The sequence below is a fragment of the Cloeon dipterum genome, chromosome 4 (assembly GCF_949628265.1).
Source record: "Cloeon dipterum chromosome 4, ieCloDipt1.1, whole genome shotgun sequence".
Lineage (NCBI taxonomy): Eukaryota > Metazoa > Arthropoda > Insecta > Ephemeroptera > Baetidae > Cloeon > Cloeon dipterum.
Genome location: NC_088789.1, coordinates 3,482,710 through 3,507,112, shown reverse-complemented (window position 1 = coordinate 3,507,112; position 24,403 = coordinate 3,482,710). Strand labels below are relative to the sequence as shown.

Genomic DNA, 24,403 nt, shown 5'->3' with positions numbered 1-24,403 from the left:
AAGCGTTTAATTTCGCGCCACTGGGGGTTCGCTAAATGATTTTTCGTGTCACTCGATTGAAGCATATATATAGCATGTTGTGCGTTTCGCTCCCAATAACGCGCAATCTGCCGTCTCGAGATAGGCAACTGGGCGGGGTCCGCAGTTCAGCGGGAGAGCATAAACACCTGACACAAAAGGGATTTCACTTATATAACTAGCTCCGCGGAGATTGAATTTTTATCTCATTAAAAATCGGCCAAGAATGTTTGCGGTTTTGCTAATCGTGGTATTAGTTGTGAAATAAAAGCGATATCGATGAGGGAGAAATGCTTCGCTAGGGTCTTAAACTACACATTATGCAAATGATCGAAATTGACCTTTTCCTGCGCACAGCTGCTGCGTTTTGTTCAAATCACGTGTTACTCAAATTGATAATGTGTGGATTCATTCGACCATGATGTGTGTTCTGCTGATAATGGGTATGTCATTCTGCTTGCTCTGCGACCGTGAAATATTGTAATCTTTCATTGGAACGGAACCGTCCAACTATTGCACTTTTAATAAACGTATTCATTAGCTAAGATGCCAACACTGTAGGTTGGTACTTCCAGAACAACGATGAGGAAATCCATCTCAATATGCTATAGAAGCAAACAAATTTGCGGCTGCATCACAGTTAAAAACAATGCTTTGGGTTTTATCAACGCATAATGAAAAACGAGATGTATTTAATCGGAAATTTATTCAAATACTGAATTAATACCGTTGTGTGCGGTAAAATACAACAAGTTGAAATTCCTTGTCCTCAACTCAAACTGCATAGTGTTGTTGATTTATTTTTTTCCACTTTTGGTCTCGTGCGAGAGCGTGTGTTTTACAAGCATCAAAATAATCACAGCAATCATTTTTTGCGTCCTCTCTACAACGGTCGTTTCCATCATTAATTTTTTACTATTTATAACTTCTTGCGGTTTTCTTAAGACTTAACAGTTTGTGTTGCATTGTTTTTACAGTGGTGTGTGTGAACCTTTTTTCATTTTTTGAGTCATGAAGTCTAGACGTTCGTTAACACATCATGGATTTTTAAGGCTAAGAGTAAGACTTACTTAAAATTGCTTTGGAATGCCTGTCATTGTTAATAATTGAGTTCGCAGCATCCTAAATAAAATATATAGCAAAACACTGAGAGTGAGTCTCGTGCTTAAAATACAGTTCGTCGCAGTTATATACACTCTCAAGTACTCGCGGCAGCAGTAGTAAAAATTAAATATCACTTCGTCGTTTACATTTATAATATTATATCAGCATACAATATTACGCATTTTTTCATTCAAAACGATAAAAATACAATTTTTAACAATGATGGCACGATGAAAGATTGAAAAAATAAGCTATCTCGCTATCTCAGTTTGCACAACATCCTTCATAAATGGCGAGCGGAAAGAATTCATAATTTGCAGAAATTGTCTCCATTTTCCTTCTTTTCTCATCAGTGGTTTGTTTAAAGGACCGACTCAATTTGTTGCACTTTTTCCTTTTGAAGTTTTTGCGCCATGATGGCACCCTCGCGCGCGGTCACCGTATTGTGTTCATTCTCCTCGGTGATGGGGTCCAAGAAGCCGCGGTTTTGCGCCAGGTCGTCCTCCTCGGGACTCTGCTCCTTCACGATTCCGTGGCGTTTGTCCAAGCAAGACCTCAGCGGTTGTGCCGCAAAAGAGAAGCCGGCCGAGATTAAAAAGAAGAAGCCGCCCATCAGGAACGGCACGTTGTAGGTCTGCGTTGCGTCGTAAATCGCGCCAGCGAGGGGAGATCCTAAAAATACCAAATTTAATTAGCTAAGATGTAAAAAAATTGTCTGCAAAATGCAAGCCTCTATTAATTTGTAATGTTTTACAATTTTTTATTTACTCTACTGTTTTTTTAAATGAAAATTAATTAATCCCAAATGGAAAAAAGGCTTGAAAGCTAAATGTTTTTTAATATAAGGATGGGCGGCAAAATTGAAACGTGAGAAAAAAATTATTACGTAACGTGTGTAGCAAAAAAATAACCTTTTAGGCCTCTTAGTTAACTTACCCACAATGGCGGCAGCACCTCTGAACAAAATCAAAAGGCCGAATGCGTTGGTCAACCTATCCAAGCCAAGCAGGTCAACAAGAATGATGGAAGTAAGCGAGATGTAGCCGGCTGCGGAGAGAATTTGAAATGTAAATGGGTTGAATCTGTTGTATCGTGCATGTGCTTACATATGCCTATTCCGAAAGCGACTGCCATGCAGCAGAATGTAGTGTAGTCATAGCAGAAAGGAGTTGCAGCAACAGCAGCGGCACTCAACAGCAAGCAAATGTTGTTCATCAACAGAGTATTCACCTGAAAAACACAATTTCTTAGCTCTAGTTGCGAGAATTCTTTTAAGATCGTCAAAATAGCTTTTGTGCTTGCGCCAAACTGTTAATTAACGAAAGTCAGTTTTTAAACTCGTCCTACCTGGGGCATGTCAGCAATTAATCCACATAACACTCGCCCTACAGTATTGACTATTCCAATAATTGACAGTAAAAATGTAGCTTTAGCTTTTTCGAGACCCTGAAACACAGAATTTAGTGACACGCAATTAGAATTAAATACATCGTCTGGTCAAAAAGAAAACTTACTGCTTTCGTAGCGGCATCAACTAAGTACACGAATGGGATGTAGAGGCCAAGCATTCCGAAAATATTGGAAATAGCGATCATCATGAAAACTGGATCTCTGATAAGAGTCAAGTCCATCATGCTGGACAGCACCGATGAAATACTGGATGGACAGCAGCCTGAAGTATGCGAGTTACTAAAGAAATTGCATTAGAAAAAAGTATAAATTTACCTCCTGAATCAGCTTCCTGAGGCATATGCCCATCGATTTCGGATCCTTGCTTCAGTCTCGGCAGAGAAATAACTGACTGGCGGTAGGTGGTCAGCGACTTCTGGCTCAGACGGAATTCCGGCAAGTTGGCCACGCTGCCTGAGTAGAAAATGTCCTTGCGAGAGAGTGGACGAAGTATTTGCGAATTTTTGGCCAGAGAAGTTTTCGAGAGGGCGAGGGACTCAATCTGAAGATACAAATTAACAAATATTGTAAAGTAATATCATATCTATTTTTTGTGTCAATATGTAAAGTAAGACAAATTAAAAAAAATTATCTTCGTTAAGACATTGTACATAATTGCCAACCATCTGCCAATTTTTAATTCATTAAATAGTTAATCGATCCATACGTCTTCAGTGTTGTTGTTTCGTGAGGCGCCCAAGAAGGATGAGGTGCTGAGTCTGAGTTGAAGGCTCTTCCTGAGGTCGTGTCCAGACGAGAGGTTGGTCTTGGACCTGGTGGGCACGCCAAGGTTCTGCTGGTTGCCGCCCTTGGAGCTGGTCTGCTGCGTGCCCAGACTAGACTTGCGCATTCGGTCGAAAAAGGGCACGCTGCCGTTCTTGGGGATGCCGCCGGGGGTGGTGGAGAAGGCGGGCTGCGACGCGTTACGCGGCATGCCAGTGATGCCGGGCACGGCCGCCAGCGGCGACGGCTTCGGCAGGGACGACGGCGCTGGCGGAGAAGCCGACGAGGCCATCTGGTCCATGTCTGGCCGCTCGATCTTGGGGATGTCGATCGGCTTGGTCTCCGAGATAGTTGGGAGGGTGGGGTTCGGGGTCACAGGGGTACCTGCAAAGAAAAAATTCATTTGAATTTAATCAATTAGAAAAATTTCACACCCAGAAATCTGCATGAGTAATTTTTTAAACGGAAATTTTGTTATTTTCTGAAAATAAAAGGACTCAGCAGGGCTATTTAAACTTTTGCCACTTTGGTTTAGACAGTCACATCCATGTTCAAAATTTATTGCGACCTTCGTGAGAGCTTTAGAAGGATCCCAAATCCCATCTCAATGCAAATTTAGCTTGTCGTTGACAAAATAGAAAACCCGTTAAACCAGTCCCAGCTCACTGTCAATTCAACTATCAAGCCAGTTTCCTGTTTACCTGGGATGAGTTGGTCTAGGTTAAAACTAGAATGCACTCCTGGGTCAATGTTGATGGGCATCTTAAGTCTTTTCTCCATACTGCCATCAGGCAACTGAACCATAAAGTAACTGGACCCTGCTAAACTGTCGGAAATCGAGCCACGCTCCATTGCGAACCTGAAAAAAATATTTTTTAATAGTCTCTCATATATGTGCTACACATTTCAAACATCATGATCAAAGCCTTTGTCTGTCAAGATCCATTAATTTTCTCTGTACCAAATAAGATAGAGTAAAAAAATTGTTCTACTTCCTCCTGTCATTATAAGATCAAAACTCTATCATTATCGTCGGAGGAGCAAATTGTAATCACCTTTTCTCCTCTGCCATCCGTTGAAGCAGAGGTTTTCTCTTTTCACCGTTTGGTTCCATGTCTTCAACGGGCACCAGTTCCAACGGCCTCATCAGGGCCCCAAATATCTAAAAATAAAGACCCAGATTATTCATTGCTTTTTAAAAAACAAAATAATTAAAATGCAAATATTTTAGGCTGGTGATTCAGAGCTTAACATTTGAAACTTTTTCTTTCGCCAAATTTCGGGGGTTCCTTGCAAAGTTTTATTTTTAGACGTGATCGGAACGAAATCCGAGATTGGCGGTGAACTCTGCACTTACGGCGCAGTTGAGGATGAGTCCGGCGAGGATGAGATTGGCGCCCTGCCACCCGCCGAACGTCTTCAGCAGGTAGTCGGCGAGGGGCGCGAAGGCGAAGGTGCCCACCCCTGAGCCGCACACGGCGATGCCCGTGGCGAGCGAACGTTTGGTCTCGAAGTAGTAGCCGACGGCCACCACGGCCGGCAGGTAGATGAACCCGAAGCCGATGCCGCCCATGATGCCGTAGGTCAGCATCAGCACGGGCACGCTCGGCGACAGCGTCGACAGCGCGAACGCCGCGCACGACAGCACCGAACCAGCGATGCACACGGCGCGACACCCGAATCTGTTCGCCAACGCAGACACGATCGGGCCTGAAATCAAATCAAGCGGTTAATTTTTAGTTTGGGCGCTCAAGAAGTGATAGAAACGAAATGGTGCCAACATTTACGATTAGCCACGATTGAGAACGCTCTATTTTATTGTTTTTGATAATTAATTAAACAGGCATAGACTCAACGCAAAATTTTCTGTTGCTCTAGAAAAAATAGAAGCCCGCAGTTTTGAAGATATTTTGTAATTTACATATTATGTAATAGTAGAATTAGACTAAAGTATGAAAAAACATAACTGTTTTTTCAGTGATTATATACTTATCTGGTAATTAATTGGGTTGATCATTTCTTTAATTTTGTCATCAGCTTTTAAAATGTATAGCTGCTTTGCATGAATTACACAAGATAAAATATAATTTCTAGATTAATAAAAAATAGTGATCATACTTATAACTTCAATTTGGTCTTTTTAATCCATGTCAAAATATAAATTCGTCATTTTTATTGAGTCAAAAACAAAATGCAGCAGTAAACAAAATTTCTTGTAGCAGAATTACATCTCTCATAATAAATTTTACTAAATCCAGATGCTGAACTTAAAGTGATAGCCACATGAGAATGTAGCGATGGCTTTCACTCACTCATTGATGAATAAAGTGCAATGAAAATATTATTATTTTTAATTTTTATTTTAGATACAGTGCTTTTTGGCTTAACAAAATTTACACATATATAAAAAAAAGTTTATGATGCTGGAAATCTAGTGTCTCGCGTTTTTGCTTATCTTAAAACACTTAATGTACATTATTTACTTTCAAACCCTAAAATATTGACGTCCGCAGCGTCTAAAAAATAGTCAAAAGGAGCAGCGTATTGCTGTGTCATTTACTCCAAATCATTCCCTTAGAGAGTCAAAATGATAACCAACTGCAGAATGTCTCCGCGACCGCCTAATCTCTGCATCAATCAAATCGGCTCCAAGCTGGCAAGGTCTACGTGCCATTAGACTGACAACGAGACACGCATTCACGGTTTAATAAATTAGAATGAAACTCACCGACGCTGAGGTACATCCCTGAGAGGAGGGAGCCGGCCCAGGCGATGGTGCCCTTGCCCTCTTGGAAGTGCGTGACGAAATCGTCGAGGAACACGCCGAACGTGTACGCAATGCCGTCGACGATAAGGTTGCACATGAAGCTGGCAAATACGATGACCCAGCCGTAGCCACCGTCAGGGGGTGCCGGCAGGTACAAGTACGACTGCTCCATGGCGGCGGTTTCGGCGCCGTCGTCGCCCGCGGTCAGCCGCTGGGTCGCTTCCACGTCGCCGCCATCGCTGCACTCGCTGTCCGTCTGAAACAAAAAAAAATGCAACAATTTAGTCCAACAGTCCCTGCCGAATTTTTAATATTCATTAAAATCAATATCTTTTAAAGGGTTGGACAAAAAAGGGCAAAATGCATGCGAAACTTATTTTGGAAACTTTTAAATGACATTTAAATAATTAAATCTTGTGTAAAATCACCTTTGCAGTTTAAGGATAATTTTATTTCCTGAACAAAAGGAGGTAAGGAAAAAAATAGTTTAATTTTAAAACTAATATAAATTAAATGACAAAAAAATCCGTTGTTAATTTAAAAAAAAAATGCTGTTTTGCATTGCAAGTCACCATATTGTTTAACAAATTATAGTCAGATCAAATGAAGAGGTCAGCCAGTTGAGAAAGTGAATGACAGTTTTTTCTTTCTAACAAACACGCGCATGCAATTAATCGTCAAAGTATGACCCACTTTATAAACAAAGTCGAGAGTTTGGTAATTTGCCATCAAGTGTCTGTTAGAATTGTATATTATACAGTCGGTCGAAGTGGTACAACTCGTTAATTCGAACGGTTACGTGCTTAAACTTTTTAATTACAAACTCATTTTGAATCGAAAGCTTGACACGAGTACTGAAAAAACTAGATACGCTGCCAAACGCGAGGTAAGAAGGTTAGAGAGGATGTTTGTCTTGCCATTAAACGCACTTTACCGCGACTTATGAGATAAGTCGCGATTATGTTCGACTGTCAAAAGCGCACCGTATATCCATTGTGCCTTTTAAAAAATGTGTACTTAAAAGCTGATATCGTTCGTTAACTTTGACTTTCGCAACAACGTCCAGCTGTCTGTGGAGAGTGATGAACAACAAACCACTTTAACCAATTGAGAGCTACACAAAACTGAGTTAACTCTCCTCCCTGGACTAAAATATTCCCATGTGATAGGCTAATAAAACTTTAATTGAGCTGTTTTTGACCTTTGTAATATTAATAACCCCCATAGTTAAAAAGCCTCTCACAGAGAGCTGGCAAAGATCTTTCAGGATTTTCTTTTTGTGATTTTCCTTAGCAACAAGGAAAAATTACGGCGAAATTAAATTTTAATAAAAATATCAATTTCAGCTCGCTTGGAGTAATCATGGTAAATTTGCTTAGTTCGGTTTTTATTGGATCGGGTAATTCTGAAAGATAATTTCATAGCCCGAAACCAGCTTTTGCTTGAAAGCGTCACACGGATCAAATTGTCGTAATATCTACTCGCTAGCGCAATCATATGACTAGCATGTGTCTGGGATCCTCGTCCTCTTCGATTACAGAATGGGCTTCGTGTGACCTCTAGCAGGAATTTCGACATTATCTTCAGTTTGCATATTCAGTTCCAACTGTTCTCCGAATCGCTGGGCGCAACAGTTTGGCACGTGTGAGCTACGCCCACACATGGGGCGAGGAAACCAGTTTTAAAAAGCTGCAAAACTCAATTTGTCAAACAGGACCAGGAAAAACCTTGAGCTGTAAAATTTTCCATTATTATTATTATGGGGAAGATTTCGGGAGAGGGAGATTTATCTGTTTTGTTATTGATAAAGTGGCCATTACGTCGGAGATTAATTAATCGAGCAAGCAAACAACTAGTCCTGCTTTCGGATCGTAGACCTCAATGTTGACCAAATTAATCCGGCGATAAGGCTTGCTTGATATTAGCTTTCCCAGCACCCATCGATTTCATTATGTACATTGCGTCTCGATAAACACGAAAAGCATCCGCGCCTGCCCCTGTTTAACTCGCCGGTTTCTAGTGTTGCCGAGGCGTTTCGAGAGCAGTGCGCGAAATTTGCTGCTTTTGTGTTCAGCAGCATGTCTGGCGGGCGATTTTTGCGAGTCGCTTTTTCGCTTGGTAACAGCAAGTTGGTTCATTTCAGCCTGCTCTCTCCAGCAACACAGCTTCTCAAGAGGATCTCGGCGGCGGCCAACGCGTATTTTGCTCATCAACAACATACTTGGAACACACATGGCCGCAGATAATTTGTCTCCGACTTTGGTTTTACACGCAATAATCACATGATTACACTTAAATTAGCAGCAGCTTTCCAGCGCTCCTTTATGATTCAATTTAATTTCTTGAACAACGTCTATGTATTTTCTGTAATTTAGTTTGATACGTAGGGGCGTGCTGCTTCAGCATTTTTCCTTGACACTCTGCTCACTCACTAGTGTCAAGGTTTTTTCCTTGAGTTTCAAACATAGCGCCTTTAGATTTATTTATTTAGATTATTATTTATAAAATGTTTGCGGAAGTTTGTGGATACAAAATAAAAAGAGAAAATTCGATATTAAAATTACAAATTTACCGCAAAGGAATCAAATAAAAAATTGACCGGTAGCATGATTTTTAAGATCTAAATAGTAAAATAAAATGGAATTATAATGTTTTCCAAGATTTTACGGCCAGTAAATTGAAATATAACACGAATAACAGAGCTGGGTTAACTTTCCTAATACTGATCTCCCTCACTTTCCTTAATTTATGTATTACATTTCAATATACTGGCCGTACAATCTTGAAAATTTCATTCCATATATAAAGTTTTTATTTTCCTATTTAACATCTTACAAAATTAATGTTTCACTTAATTCTCGCAATGGCGCTTGTTTAATACTGCGGTGTGAGTGGCGCACGCTGCTCGTCAAACAGCCAAAACCTCTAATTTTACGAAAAGTCATTTATTCCTTAATTTCCCAAAGAGACGGATTAATTGGAGCAACTGGCCCGTAGAAGGCAAATAGACCTGCTCTTCAAAGGCTTTGTCAGCTATCATTCTGGCAGTGTTTAGCAAGAGCCAGTCGGTGCTAGGGCTTTTGCCTTTTTCTGGTCGAACAGAATTAATTCCTCGCCCAACTCAAATAAGAGAATTCGATCAAACCTCAGCGGTGACCTAAATGTTCTACCCCTTTCCCGACATAATATGATTGCGAGTCACGGCAAGAAGGAGTCCAAAGGATGAGACGGAGTCACGCCATTAGCTCCCTTGGAGCCCGTTGGCCGTTTCGGTTCGGAGAAAATGAAATTGCGTCGCCTGCTGCATTGATGGGTCCGTTTCCATTCGCTTTTTTGTGCGTCTGTATCATTTGCGCTCGACTCGGAACAAGTTTAGTGCACACACCGCATGCAGCACTTTTTAAAAAAATACACCAACAGCGCAAGATCTCACTTTCTCTTGTCTTATACGTGCGCCGCTATGGGCAATTTCTGAGTGAGCCGCCGTGTAACAACTGTGCCCGCGTTTATTATTGCAGCGGAATCAACCGGCTCACTTCGGTTTATTTGCATTGGAGAGGTGACCCAGTATTTAACTCTCGGGCGGTCCGGGGCAGGGATTTGCGCCTGATGTTTGCTCTAAAAACGTCAGCAGTTTCAGGAAAAGTTATTTTTAAACCTTAATCCTACAGTAATTCAGATCAAAGTGATTTCTCAACAATATTTTGAGCAGCCAATTAAAATATTTTAAGTTTTACCATTTTACGGGACTTTTCTTTCCAACTAGTAACTAGATAGGAGGCCTGAAATAACAAAGGTTACAAAATTCTAAGAAAATAACGCTGTCTCGTTATTTTTAGCCGATGAATACACAATGTTGAGTAACAGGTAAAGCACAAACATCCACAAAATTTAAAATGAATGACCCGCGCGCACTCAGAAGTTATGATTTTTACTCAAGCTGATATGGAACTGTCTGACGAGGAAAATGAAAGGCTTTTAAAATTTATCGCTGTCAAAGGGTTAACTTTTAAGTCAGCCATTCATTTGAACACATGTAACGCACTATTTAAAGAATTTCTCTCCAGCTGAGCACATCCCTGGAAAATTGAATAAAACGTTATCAGCTTTGTTTGGCTGCTTCTTTTCAAACAAATTCAAGAAAAAAACGTTTATCTATATCGCTATGCCCGGCATTTCCTGTATTTAAGAAATTCTGGAACAACACTTACGAATATAAATTTTTGTTGAATTACTCACTAATAATCCGAAGAAAACAATATTTTAATCGTCATCTAATCCAGAAATGTTAAAACAATTTTTTGTTATGCTTTTAAACATTTTTAAAAACCTCTTTCATCGTACAACCAAATGTGATGAGGTTCTCAGATTTCACTAATTAAACCGGCACGGGACGAAATATTTTGTCAGCAGCTCGAAAATAGCTGAAAGGAAACTTGTGTGGCCCGCTAGAGTATGTGTGTGCGCTGGTAAACAAGCTTGTTTTCTCAAATTTTCGCCTCAGCTTAGAGAGCCGATTTTGCTGCTTTTGCTGCTTTTTGCGGTGTTTGCGTCGCTTCGCCGCTGATAAAGTTGTGCAAACAGCGCGAGAAAATAATCTGGAGACGGGTCTCTCAAATCGGCTCCAACGCGACCTTTGTATGTTGGGTTGCCGCTTTTGTCTACCGCGCTGGACAAACAACCCTCGACAAAATACAAGTGGAAATCTCTCCAAATCGGCTCGCTGTTCCACTCTTATCGGCTCTCTCGTCGATTCAATTTTAGCAATTATATATTGAAGACCCTGGCCGAGCTCGAGATAACCGTATTTATCTCGGCAACAAGTACACACACTCACCACTCAAATTCGTCCTATTTTCAGCGACTGACTGACTGAGAGAACATGACACACACTTTTGATGTGCCACATTGATTCTCGGGCTTAATTATTTTCGCGCCGGCACACTGCTGCAGGAAGGGCTGGTTTATTTTTTGAACCAGACTACAGTTAAAAGAAAAGAGGCTAACGTCGAGCATTGAAGTTCTACACGGTTCGCTTGTCTTGTTAGTTTAAGAATTTAAAAATCGATCTAATTCTCACTGTATTTACTTAACTTGCTGCTACTTTTTTATTTTAAATTAATCCAGCCATTATGCTATTTGTTTTATCCATAACGAATATTTTAAAATTATCCTCTTTTTATTATTTGCATAAATTGAATGAATTATTCTGGTTCATCATTTCATAAAATTCCAGGAATTTCAGGCATTCCGTGTTGTCCACGTAACAACAGTTTCTCCTTTTTGTGGGAGCTGGAGGCTCAAATATTAAAAATTTTTACGAACCAAATCACCGAAAACAAGCTTCTTAATGTTTGTCCAGCACGCGGCACGCTCCACCTTAATTAATGAGATAAGCAGCGAGACTTCACTTAACGCGATAACCTTCGCGAGCTGATTAAATTGCAAGCCAGCCGTGAACGCCCTAACGCCAGGAATCAAAATTATGCAGCGCGCAATAATGTTTATTTTACCCCACACGGGGTCAACCTCGACGTAAGCGAGTGCCGACTCGACACTTGGCAATAATTGGCGTGATCGAAAGCGAACCAGGAAAGTTGAAAACGAGGGATGCTCCGGCGCGTGCAACAGCATCAGTGCGGCTCATTCATCAGAAATTATTAGACGTGCCTCACAGGCTGGAACAAACAAAAAATTTCCTGGTAGCCGATTTGGACGCCATTATGCTTGTTATGACGTCGTCTTTCTCAGCTCTTAACGCGCTGATGCAGTGATTTAAGGCACCTGCCTGCACCTAGGCCGGCAAAGACGATTTATTTTCGTGAAACTGCGCATTATTAGTTGCGGAAGCGTCGGTTCTAGTGTTTTCTTCGACGCATGAAGTAGCAATGTCAATAATGATATTTGCAAGTGCGCAAAATAAATAATTTGCACTCAATTAAAAAGGCTACACTATTAAGTAGCAGATAATGCAGGTAAAAAATAATGATTTTGATGAGTCCTTGGTGGCTGAATATTTTCATCCCTATGTAAAAACCACTTGGTAGCGTTTAGTTTTGTACTTTGAAAAATATTTATGATTAATTTCTATTAGCATTTTACTTTCTTTCTGTGCTTTGATTTGTAACACTTTGTTTGTCTTGTTATATGCAAATCAATGCGGTGAATAAGAGATATGTTGCTCAAAACAATAAAAACAACGCATTGAGAGAATGAAAACTATTATTAGCAAAAATTAGCAGTGATTATTCTCGTATCCCTGCCCTTCCCTTACTCAACATAGACCTTGATCGCACTGGGATTTTCCTTGCGAGTGCCAAAGAAAATTGACTGACGTGCATGACGGCACGGAAGATGTTGGAATGACTGGCAATTTATCGCAAATTCGACGGAAAAAGACGAGTTTGCGATGACAATAACCCACTGCACTTATTTTTACTCGATCGTTTTTTTTTTATATAATAAAATAAGAAAAGGCGTGCGCTCCACTTTACGGAGCACACTCAACTGTTCCCCGGCAGCCTACGCGAACGAGAAGTAGCCCTCGTTTGCATTCAAACACGTCAACCCTTTCGGAGTGAGTGAGCGAGCGAACGTTGCAAAATGCTCCGGATCTCCCGGCGCATCAGCCGCTCTCATTGCAAAAGCGGCCTTCCAGGGGGGTACTCACCCTGCGGTTTCGCAAGACTGCGGGTGCCGTTTTCGAATTCTTCATGGTGAGTGAGATCACGGACGAGATCCGGAGGGTACGTCTCAGACGCGCCGGCCCTGGCACTGAGCAGGGTGCATATTTTCACGACGAGCACATTTGTTATCGGACGGGCGCGAGTGGCGACTGCTGCTGCCTCAGCTCTATCTGCTCCTGTCCGCGGTGTAGAAAACAGGCTCGGCAGGCCAGCTGGTGCGGCTCCACACTCACACACAACTGCTCAAAAGTGGGCCCCGCTCGTCGTTTCACCGGCGGCCGCGGCGCGCGATCCCCGTCCCTGTCCGACCAACCGACCGACCGACCGACGTAGTACGTTGCTCGTGACATCATCTGACTCGCGGCCGGCCCCCACTTACAACCTGCTTACGCCTGCCTGCCTTGTGCATATTCAATTAGCGCCTCCTCGGCGGCCGATTCGCCAAATAGACGGCACAGCATCGCGGTTTGAAAATGCGAACCGCGTGCGTCGCCAGCACCACACTGCACACGTGCCGGATACGCATTGCGCGCCCGCACCCACTTGGAATTGCAGCGAGTACTCCAAGCCAAGCCGGCTATTTCTGCGATTTTGGTTATTTTTAACCAAGGTCATCGCACTCTGTGTTAGTTTGGGTTTTGTCTGCCTGGAAAGGCATTTTGTCAGAGGTCTGAGCCGCGAGATTTACGGCGGCGGCTGGCGGGACCGGCTAAGCCGATTTTTTTGTCCGGCGGCTAGCGGCTGACAATATTTTAAACGTGAAGCAGCCCGAAGGCATTTTTCTCCTGCAATTATTAATTTTAACCCTTTTTCAGCGGCAGCTTAGCCAGATTGACGGTGGCTGCCCACGTGACCCAAAATTTGCCGGCTGGCGCGGCGCAGCGCGGCTGGCTGAGGCCTCTAAATTTTGTAGATCTTTTTATTGCCTCTTTGGTTTTTAAAGAGCTTGTCTCAAGAGGAAATAAATTTCAAATAGTTCTCAGTAAAGATTCGTAACCAGGCCAGGGCCAGCAAAAACCCGATCTGCTTTTGCAATTATTACTGTTTTTCAGGTGTTTTCCGCACTTTGTTTTATTTTCCGGACAGTTTTGACCTGAAGAAATTCAAACTGAGGACTAAAAAGGATCCATGATTGTTTCCATTTATAAGATATCCCTCAGGTATACCTTCAAACTATCAGGGAAATGCGACAAATTACAGTAGTACATTCTGATAAACAGCGAAGCATTTTTATCAATTATTTACTTACCCTGGCCTGGTTTGACAAAATCTGGCTCTATTTAAGAATCTTCACTGAATTCTTAAGGGAATTGAAATCTCTCATTTCGTTTAAATAATGAAAAGGAATAGTAGCAAATATTGTATGTTTTTGTACCCGACATTAAAATTTGTTCGAGCAAATCCGAAAACTCTGACGACTCGGAAAACCCCAAAAATATTGATTTAATCCTAGGAAATTATTGTTGCACATTGTGCGTTTGCCAAATTAGTAAAGTTCAAACTAACACTCCGTAGATTTATCAGAATCGAGTTATTCTAAATTTTTAAAAATGTCAGTTTGTATTCTTTCCACTTGAAAGCACCAGACATTTTGACGTGAAAAAATTGAAAGCGAGACTGGCCAATTGTTAGTCGTGCCTCTCAAATTATGAACTTTTAACAAACTTCTAGCGTTATGCACTCTCTATTTTTAACTTGACAATGAGAGCTGACCTCGGCCATGACTCATGATAGAGTGTTACACTTTGATTCCATTAAAGAAAATATTGATACCACGCTCAGTATTTCATTGTTATAATTATATTTTACAAAATGTGTTAAATATAGCATGTGACCTTTGAAACTCAACAGTTCGCCAGTTCTTTTATCAACTCTTGTGGGTTTCTCTGTGTCAGTCATGCTATATTTCCTCTGGTTATCACAATCTCATGATTCCTATCATTTTTTATAAGATAGCATAATATTAGGAAAATTCTACTGACCTGATTTAAAAAATCTTCAAGATTTATTAAAAATTACAGTTTAAAAATTCTTAAGGATCTCAGAATTTACTATCCAAATATTTAAAGTTATAATGGAGGCTAGAACCATTTTATCTAATAACGATAAAATTTTGGAATTTTCTTTTTAATAGAGGTATCACAAAAATATAAATGTTTTTTTCTTGCCACATCACATTATTTTTCCACCTTGTTTATCATGAGTAGGACCAAAGATAGTAGAGATTTGGGAATGACAACGCTGTCAGCACACGGGGAAACAGGATGTTTGAATATCCCAATTTAAAATTTCAATGTGACGTTGAAAGTCGTTGAATTGCAGAATATCCTTGTTAAGTCTTCAAGAAAACAGAAAATATGCAACAAATTTTTGTTCTATGGTAAACAACCAATAGAATATTGAAAGCTTTTTGTGTTGCTAAGCTGTCAAGTGCGTGCATGTGGTTAATTGATCTGCTTTGTTTTGTAAACAGAAATTGATAAATATCTATCTGCCCTTTGCCATAGAAAGGAAAAACTAGTTGCTGTTTGTTCCAAATGCAAAAGCATGAAGCAGAAATATTGGCGCATTATAATTTGTGACATTTACTAGACCTAGAATGTTGTGTCGCTTTCTATCATTGACATGTAGCCGTTCTCTGGGCACACGTGCTGGTAAACAAGATTGCTGCAGCATTTTTGCTCCGAGACTTTGTCAACACGGCGGCGCAGCCTCACACACAATTGCTCATTGAAACTCCAACGCTCGCTCGCGCCTCTTACTAATAGGCTTTTTATCATTAACTCTTGCGAAATGAACATCGCTAGAAAATGCGAAGAGCTATCGCTGGGCGTATATTGAATGGTCTGCGTGTACAATTATAATATTCCAATAAGAACTACTATTCCATCTCGTTTGAATTATAAACAATCATATATTAATTTAAAATTAATGGTCTTAAAGATGATTCCTTTAATATTTTTTAATTTTTGAATTGAAAAGAACAAAATTAAGGAAACTAATTCCTTTTAAAATTATGTCACTTTGTTTGATCAGTTATTTTTAGGGGAGTTAATTGAACCACAACTATTCTTAAGGTGAATTTTCATTCCTTAGTCAAAATTTCCCGAGATTTTCAATGATATTTTTTTAATATTGACGATTGGACCACATTGTGTTCTTGTATTGGTTTTACGAGCAACAAATCTTGGCTCGCGCCGCTGCCGCTGGTTGTGTTATTATGTATTCACGAAGGCGCCCAGAATAAAAAAGACTTTTTTCCCTGACCGCGCTGGCATTGTGACTTTTTCTGTCTTGAGCTCGGGTGTAATATTGCTCGTATTACGTAAAAACCTAATCTCGTTACACGAAAAGATAGCTTGCTACTGGCTGTGTGTTTGCATAGCTCCAATTCTCTTGGCTCAAAGTGCTACAAGTCTTATGCAACGCATTTGTGTGACTGCCCGGCTTTCACAAAACCACTTCTGGAAATTGTGGTCGAATTAAAATGTAATGGCAAATTTATTCAAGATGAATCGCAGAAAGTGCGTGCTAATGCTAATGCTCCGACTTTCCTCTCTTAATCATAAATTGGAATTATTGCTCTCTTCATGATCTGCGTTTAGCTTTCCTCTTATACAAATTAATTAATGTTGACCTCGGCGAAAGTTTAATTTAAGCTGAAATGTATGACTGTTCCAAATGGATCTTTTAATTTCATTTATGATTTATTTGATAGGTGAAATTTGTATTTTACCTGCTGCAATTCAATTTGCATTCCCTCAAACTTATCATAATCAAGGAGTAAATATATGATGGCTTAATATTTTTATTATTCTTTCCAGGGTAGCAAGTGCTGCTATCTGGCAGCCGAGCGAGCAGCTCTTTTAAATTGTAGTTATGTCATACACCAGTAGCAATTTCTTGTTTTTTTCTTAATTAAAACCAATAAATCAAAGAGTCAGTCTTTGATCAAGACCTTCCTACTCACCCTGCGCCTCTTGAACCTCTGGATAGACATCTTAAGGCCCTCATCCTCGTCTGCGGGCTCATCCTCGGCCTGAGACGTGTTGTCGCCAATCTCGTCCGCCGTCGACGAGTTTTCCGTCGGGCCGGCCTGCTTTTCAGCAGCTCTGCTGTTGGCTGCTCCCATTGTGTGCCCCTGTGTGCCAAAGAGCCCGAAATTATTTATGCACATGCTCCAGCGGCCACGGAAGATGACATAAACACACCGAAATGAGAGCGGCAAGACGCTGTTAAGATAATTGCGCTCTCCGGCTCTTATTCCGTGGCGCTAAATTTTCTGCCAAAAAAATGCTATAAAAGAGGGGAGAATGCGCAAAATTTGCCCCCACTTTTTTAATTAGAATGCAGAGAATGTGGCTGTTTTGAATTAGGGATTTAATTTATTGCTCGCGAGAACTGACAATTATCAGAAAAATTTACAATACAATGCAGTGTGGTATTTCCAATTTTAAGATTTCTCGCATAGTCTCAATTCTCAAAATGGCACCAGGAAAAAATCATTAAATATATCGATCCTATCGGAAAAGGGAATAGCCGAAAAAACACTCATTTTGGCGAAACGAACTTCTCGACTGAAAAAAATCGCAACCCTGAAGTACGTGACAATTGTGTTGCTAATTTTTGACGCTTGAGGAGCGATAGAATGAAAGAGCGGACCGCTATGTGGCCAAAGAAGCTCGGGTTCTTTCACAGTGGTGCAAAATAAAATTGACGTGTTCGTGTCTTAAGAGCTAGCCGGCACAGAGCACAAAGCCAGTGTCTGGCAAAAGGCAATTAACACTTTTGTTTTGCGACACTCGCGCGGTAAATTACGTGCCATTTGTGCAGCTCTAACGACAGTTCCAAATCCCCGCTGGAGGAGCAGGACGGCGAGAAAAAGCAGTCCACTTGGCCATTTTCCACGACTCGTGCATCTCGAAAAGCCTCGGAGCGACGACGGCTCGAAAAACAAACTGCGATTCGGCCGACCTCCGCAGTAAACACGCGGGAAATCGATATTTCCGGGAAACGGTCGGGGTGAATCACGCTAAAGTCACTGACACTTGGATTAATCGCTAATCCAGCCGCGCTAATAAGCAAGCGCCGGGGTGATTTGCGGCCACCGAAAGTGCGGTCCCCGCACACACACGAGTTAGAGAGAGAGAGAGAGAAAAAAGATCAGCCACTCACCTCGCGATTTACCTAACGACCGGCATAATGGTGGATTCTCACGCAGCGCCCGTCCGCATCCGACGAAGCCGAAAAGGGTGAAATTAGGACGAAAAAATAATGAATTTGAGTGAGGAACGGTCTAGCGCGCCTCCATGGAAAGAGTTCGGGAAATCCCGCGACGGCCAGCGTCCCAGCTCTCGCGCTGCATGGCACTCGCTCTCTCGACAGCAAATTCGAAAAATTCGATAAATTCCAAACAGCAAGCACGGCGCAAGGAGTGCAATTGGGCATGCGTGTGCCCATACCACCAAGTTATATTGTCGTAGGCCTCCGACTTCCTTCCTCGCCCTTATCGTGCGCCCGGCCCTTTCCGCCGCCGGCGTCGCTCACATTTGTCTCTTTATTCGCTTCATTTGCGGCTGGGGCTTCTGGCAAATTTTTGCTAAATTTGGTCCGTGTTCTGTTCGCGGAATTAAGAGCAGTCACGGGGAGGCAGAATGGTTGGTGGAGATCAATACCGACCGAGTGTGAACCGTGAAGGTATAAATGGGTAGGCAATGCGGGGTATTCTCTCGCCTGCACTCGCGCGCTCTCTGCTGACTTCCTTGCGAATTAGTTGATGACTGGAGCGGCGCAAGATAAAATACGTTCGGGCTCTCACCTCCGCATAAATGGCGCTATATTATATAAAACTTCATAAATGTTGCTATTTTACATAAAATCCTGCTTTCTATTTCTCTGTCCCCCGTGCATTTCTGTTATTTAACACTGGTGGCTCAACATATTAAATGTTTTTCTGTCGTGAAGATGCTTACGCGCACTTCTCACTCATTATGGTCGCTATTTAGAAAGAATTTTTATACTTATACTACTCGCCTTTAGCACTTTCACATTCTTTTTTGGAATGAAAAAATTCTCAACACCAGTGGATGTGAACGTCTTCAGCGTCCATCTGCTGGCACGAGAGGGTTTGGAGCGTTCACTGCTCCCCTCGTATTTTTTCGCTAGAGCTCGCAACCGCAATAAAGATAGAAATAGCATCTAGTGTGAGCATGGAGAGAATTTGCTCTCCCGCCTGCTTTGCAGATTTTCTGCAGTAATAATAAAAATGAAAAGCTGCAATTCCAGTTTTATTGAACTCAGCAAATGGCAGAGCCGAAATTGTTTTCAATCACGCATATACAGAGACCGTATTAACGCGAAAGGTTCACACAATAAATGTTCTGGTCCGTGTGTGGTCCAAATCGTGATAATCATTTGGCTTGGCTTCCGACTGCACCTCTCGCCCGTTTCAACAGCATCTTTCGGACTTCTATTTGTTCAAAAACAAATGAAGCTGCCGAATACAAGAATGCTAATTTGCTTAGTGATGATCTTATAGCTTAAAGATTGACGAGGTTTTCTGGGATTGTATTAAAATGAAAATGCGCTGTAAATCGAGATGGGGATCAGCTCCTTATATTTTGTATGCTTAACAAAAGGCATGCACTCTGCACCTATGTATAATCGTGATTCATTTTGTGAAACAAAGAAGTTACAAAAAATATTCATAGTTGGACGTATCTTCAGAACAGGAGCTGAAATCATCCATAAAATTGTGTAGAAGCGCTTTTAATGATGAATTCAAGAAATTTCTGATTTTCTTGCTACTTGGTTCTCTTCGAATTGACTTGCTGAATCGAGCAATACCCATAATAAAAACTTCAAGCTTAACTTTGTTAAGGACTAGACATTTTTTCGACCAGTTAAGTTAAATTTTTGTCCATTAAAAACATAAATATTTAGGTTTTAAATCATGTTTTCTGAAAGATATTTTAAATTAACAAATTTTGTTTTTTAGGTATATGGGAAGGATGATTTTAGTTAAATCTTAAGTCTTTGTAAATCTTTGGAGGTAACAAATTGGCTAAAAATTTAAGAATAATGCGTTATTTATTTCCAAATTTCAGTTTTTTGGCCTTTAAAAATAGTATATTTTAAGCTGCAGAAAAACCTATGATTTGAAGCAATTTTATATATTAATTTATATAAGTATTTTGGCCTATACGTTTTGCATGTATAAAACGGTTGATCAACTTCGATTTACTCGACATTGAAACTGAGTTTTAAAAAATAAAATTTAGTATTTTATTAAAGATACCTGACGATATATATCTGTGTAATTTTTACGCCTAGTGTGTATAGTAAATTTTCCATCTAATTTAATTTTGTATTTTTCTTTTAAAATAAAAGATCGCATCAAGTACGTTGCTCCGTTTGGTTGCTCTCAACATTTTAATTGTCGTTGTTCATTACGAGAGCAGGGGAGCACGCATATCGCGTCTGTTGTGTCTCCGAATCGCGCGAAGAGCCGCGCGCCGAAGGTTATCCAGAAGCGGCGGAGATGGAGATGCGGTTCCTTCGCCGGCGAGTGCTGTGCCGTGCGTAGGATTCGCCGCTTGCACCGCAGGTTGGCGGACGCGGCATGTAGGAGTAGGTTAAAGGTTTTCAAGTTTCCTCATATGTCTCTTTGCGCGCCACACCCTGCGACGCGGAGAGCGTTCCATCGAGATAAATAAGCAGGCGAGCGAGCAGGAGACCGCTGCTCGCTTTTGCTAAAAACCTATAGCGCAGACACACTCTCCGCCGGCCGCAGTTTACATTAAAGCAGCGAAATACTCTCACACACAATTCAACGTCCTCCACGACCCGAGTCGTTCTCTCAGGTGCGCGATTTATGCGTCCTACAACATTGTCCACTTGTAATATTTCGTCCAATTTTTTGTATTTGCTCATGCTGAATTGAATCGGTTGTTTCCATCAGTTCCAGTTGAACGCATGTCCAAAATAAATAAACACAGTCAAATAGAGTTTTTAAATCTGCATTATGACTTTAAGGACGACGTTACATTTGATTTCCATTTATTGCGATGAAAGTAACTTAAATTTTATAGTGATCGAGTATCTGTTTGAATTATTATTTTACTATCCCATGAAAAATATTTAAAAATTAAAGAAAAAACAGATCAAAAATTATTTTTATATTCAACTATAATTTTGGAAACTACTGAAATCTCAGCAACATTATTTATTCCTCACAATAAGTTAAATGTGAATTCAAATCAACGGAAGCTTTCTTATTTTAGAAGTTTTAAGAAAACTGCTTACTACTATAGCCGGAGAAAAAAAATAAAAAAGTGTACTATTATTTCACTCCTGAAAAAAATTATTTTTAATATTTGATTTTAAAATTAAAACTGCGAATTAAAAAAAATCAAACTGAACTTCACACGACCAAACAAATTATTTCGGAATATAATATTAGTTCTGAAAAATTAACTGCTAATTCAATCAGGTCTTATGCTTGATGAGTAATTTTTCAGCAAAATATCAGCTCAGGTAGTAAAATTCAAAATAATTTAACGCTTACTAAATTCAGGAGGGATAGAAAAATTTATTTAATAAAATTGGCTCTGCTCTGAGATTATATTTTTAAAATTAAATTACATTTCCTTTTCCATTTGCAGAAATAAATGACTAGGCAAAATCCTAGCACAGATGTCGCACAGGTTGCATATTGATATAACGGGAAACTCGCATGCAATCACTCTAGTCCATGATATATATATACCTCTTGCGTTTTCAGGAATTGTTACTAAGTATTTTTTTTAATTCTAAATGCCTCCTTAATTGCACGGTTGTCATCAATTTTAATAAATGTTAGATTTTAGTTATCAGCAGGTGCCAGGTAGCCAAAAATCGTGTACTTTAAGGGGACTGAAATGCTAATCAATAATTTAATTTAACACCCAAATTTAAACGCGTTTGACCAAGCTAAAATATCCGCAATTCTCATGTATGTTTTCCACCTGCTGGCGCAAAGTGCATCTTTATTATTGTTGTAACGTATCCCTCATCTGATAAAGAGGTCCTCACAGTGTATCGCGTGTGACAGAAGCATTAAATGCTTCAAACGAAAAGAGCAGCCATAAAACAAACAGAGCGTCGTGCTCGAAAAGCAGAGTGTCAACGATTTTATTGCTTCATCTCGCTGCGTGGACTGCATCGCGCAACAACTTTTCAGTGGGTGTTCATCCACTCTGGCTATAAATTAACGCCGCAAGAGTCCGCAGTCGGGGAAATATTTTCTGTACATATGCATGTGTGTGAGTTTTCTATCGCGGCGAGATCGAGCGCGGTCGTTGCCCGCATCAGAGTGACGACGACGCTCGACGCTGCAATGGCTTTTCTCTCCGCTTCACTCGAATGCAACAATCGTACGTGCAACTGCATTTCAGAAAAATAGCCTGGTTAATTGTACAGGGCACGTCATTGTTCTGCGGCAAAGAAAAATTGCTTCATTTGAATAATTGCGTCCGTTTTTTCAAAGGAATTCCTCTGCGCGTCCGTCCGTCCGTCTTGTCCAGCAGCGCGCTTTACAAAAGCGAGAACAGAGAACACGCAGGCTGCTGCAGCGGATCAAAGGCGCTATAGGTGCGCACTTTTTGTACTGCGTGGGCTTCATTTGGGATTCTCGAGGCGTTAATTTATCACCGATTGTTCGGTGCCTTATGCTGACGGATTTCCAACAATTGAAGGCCGTTGGAATTTTTCCTCGTCGTATGTAATTACTGTCCGCCAGAATGGCCCCTTGAATTTATAGCTTCTCTTTGGTGTGTCAGAATGGAAACGCCAGATCAATGGAGAATACAAAATCAATGTGATTGGCGTTTCAGCCTCTTGCTTTGAAAAGTAAAAGGGCTGCTAAGTACTTTTACTTGCGCACCGCGTGATAGTCAATGGCCATGTTATGGCGTGAAAAATTATTCCTGCTGATGGCTGTGTCGATCTACAACGAATTAAAAAACGCTTTACTCTCACGAAATCAACTTTGATATGCTTTTCATTTCAAATTCCAGTGTGTTACAATACGAAATGAATTATTTATGTTGTTAATGCTTTCAAAAGCATTGCGCATCTCTGGCGTAATGCAGAACAATATAGCGGAAAGTTGATTTTATGAATTATATTTCACGTTGAAAGCTGAATTCCACAGTGTCTCGGTTCAAGAACTAAGCCTTACTCTAATTTAAAAATAAATGCTATCGTTCTTACCTGGAGATCCATTCCCTGACTAGGACAGTCTGTTTAGCGCTTTGGTACCATGCGTGTCTCACATTTCCTAAACTATACTGTACTAAACGAAAAAGCCGGATATATATTGTGTAATTTTCTTAAAAAAGGTACCGTAAAATGTTGTGAAAATGTTCCCTGACCATTTCTTAACATGTCTAAATGCGTATTTTTCAATTGTTCATTACTACATTTCTTCATTATTAAAAAATGTTAACAAATAGGTAATGAATTCTTAAGACATTTTTACTTTCTGTATAAACTATACAGGACTATTTGCCATGAATACCCTAAGGATAGACCTCTCAAAGTATTCTGTAACTACATAATTAAATGAAAAAATGTTTTTGTAACACCTAGTGTTATTCAACAATTAAAAACGAAGTAAAATATCTCTGGAATATATTTTAATAGATATTTCAGAATTATCCCATTCCTTCCTTACGAAAATGGAATTGCAAACGCATTTAAACTGAATAAAATGTTAAAAAAAAAAATTAATCCCGCTTCCTTTAATGAGAGTAGTTTGACGATTTAATTTAATTTTAATCTCTAAGCTGACAGAGAAGATATTATGCAATACAACATGTTTCTTTATCATTTGATTATCCAATAATTATTTTACTTCGATTTGAACATTATCTAGAAATGCATTATTTAATTTTAAAAATGAACATTAATATAAGTTTGATTGGTCTTCTCAACCGCCGACGCACAGAAATATTTTCAAACACAATTAAGAAATGCTTAACTGTTTATTTGCGCACTGTTTGTGAACCATAGAGGTGGCGCCATTCTTCCACGAACAATTTAAGTTAACGATTTGCAAAGTAATTAAGATGGCAGAATTATTTAAGCTCGGCTGATTGGATCATTAATGGCTCTATTTAAGCGAGGCTGGGCATTCAGATGAGAGCCCCGCGGGAGACAAACAAGTGAGTGGAGAGAAGGTGCAGTCACTCTTCTTGCGGTTTCTATTCCTCTGAACCTTGCGCGACGCGCGGGCTTAATGAATAGAAAGCATTTGGTGGGTGTTTTTTTTTTCTCCTTCACTCTCTGGCGCGGGATTGTTTTGTTTCGCGCTGCACGCTGACGTTTTATTTTGCGCTGCTCGATCCCTCGCCGGCCATTGTTTTGAATAACTGGAGTCATAAGCCTATGATCCGATGCGCAGAGCAGCGCTGTGTGTTCATCGCCTCTCGGCTGAATCTTTGAAAGGTTAAGAGACCATTGACTTGTTATAGGTTGGCATTATAGCCACGGTACGTGCCCGCGCCGCGCGCGCAGCCAGACACAGACCAGAAAATATGAGACATACCATTTGCATCTCATTGGAATGCTATTTTATTCATCGGAAAGTTCACCGAACAGGAAGTTTAGTGTCAGA

At 40.4% G+C, this 24,403-nt stretch overlaps 1 protein-coding gene across 4 annotated transcripts; it reads right to left on the bottom strand.

Annotated features, from left to right (window-relative positions):
• Nucleotides 1-707: 707 nt before the first annotated feature.
• Nucleotides 708-23,051, bottom strand: LOC135942013 (monocarboxylate transporter 2). 4 transcript variants are annotated; one of them, XM_065487884.1, is made up of 13 exons: nt 22,999-23,051; nt 16,718-16,888; nt 6,023-6,317; nt 4,652-5,004; nt 4,350-4,456; nt 3,996-4,153; nt 3,239-3,678; nt 2,848-3,073; nt 2,637-2,794; nt 2,470-2,568; nt 2,229-2,352; nt 2,059-2,169; nt 708-1,794 (listed from the first exon to the last, which is right to left on the bottom strand). In XM_065487884.1, the coding sequence occupies exons 1-13, from the start codon at nt 23,008-23,010 to the stop codon at nt 1,484-1,486; spliced, it is 2,565 nt and encodes an 854-aa protein (XP_065343956.1). In that variant the 5' UTR covers nt 23,011-23,051; the 3' UTR covers nt 708-1,483. The 4 variants fall into 4 exon arrangements, with proteins under 4 accessions (XP_065343956.1, XP_065343958.1, XP_065343957.1 ...); XM_065487886.1 differs by lacking the exon at nt 22,999-23,051 and adding an exon at nt 17,923-18,184; XM_065487885.1 differs by lacking the exon at nt 22,999-23,051 and adding an exon at nt 17,570-17,724.
• Between the last annotated feature and the right edge of the window lie 1,352 nt (nt 23,052-24,403).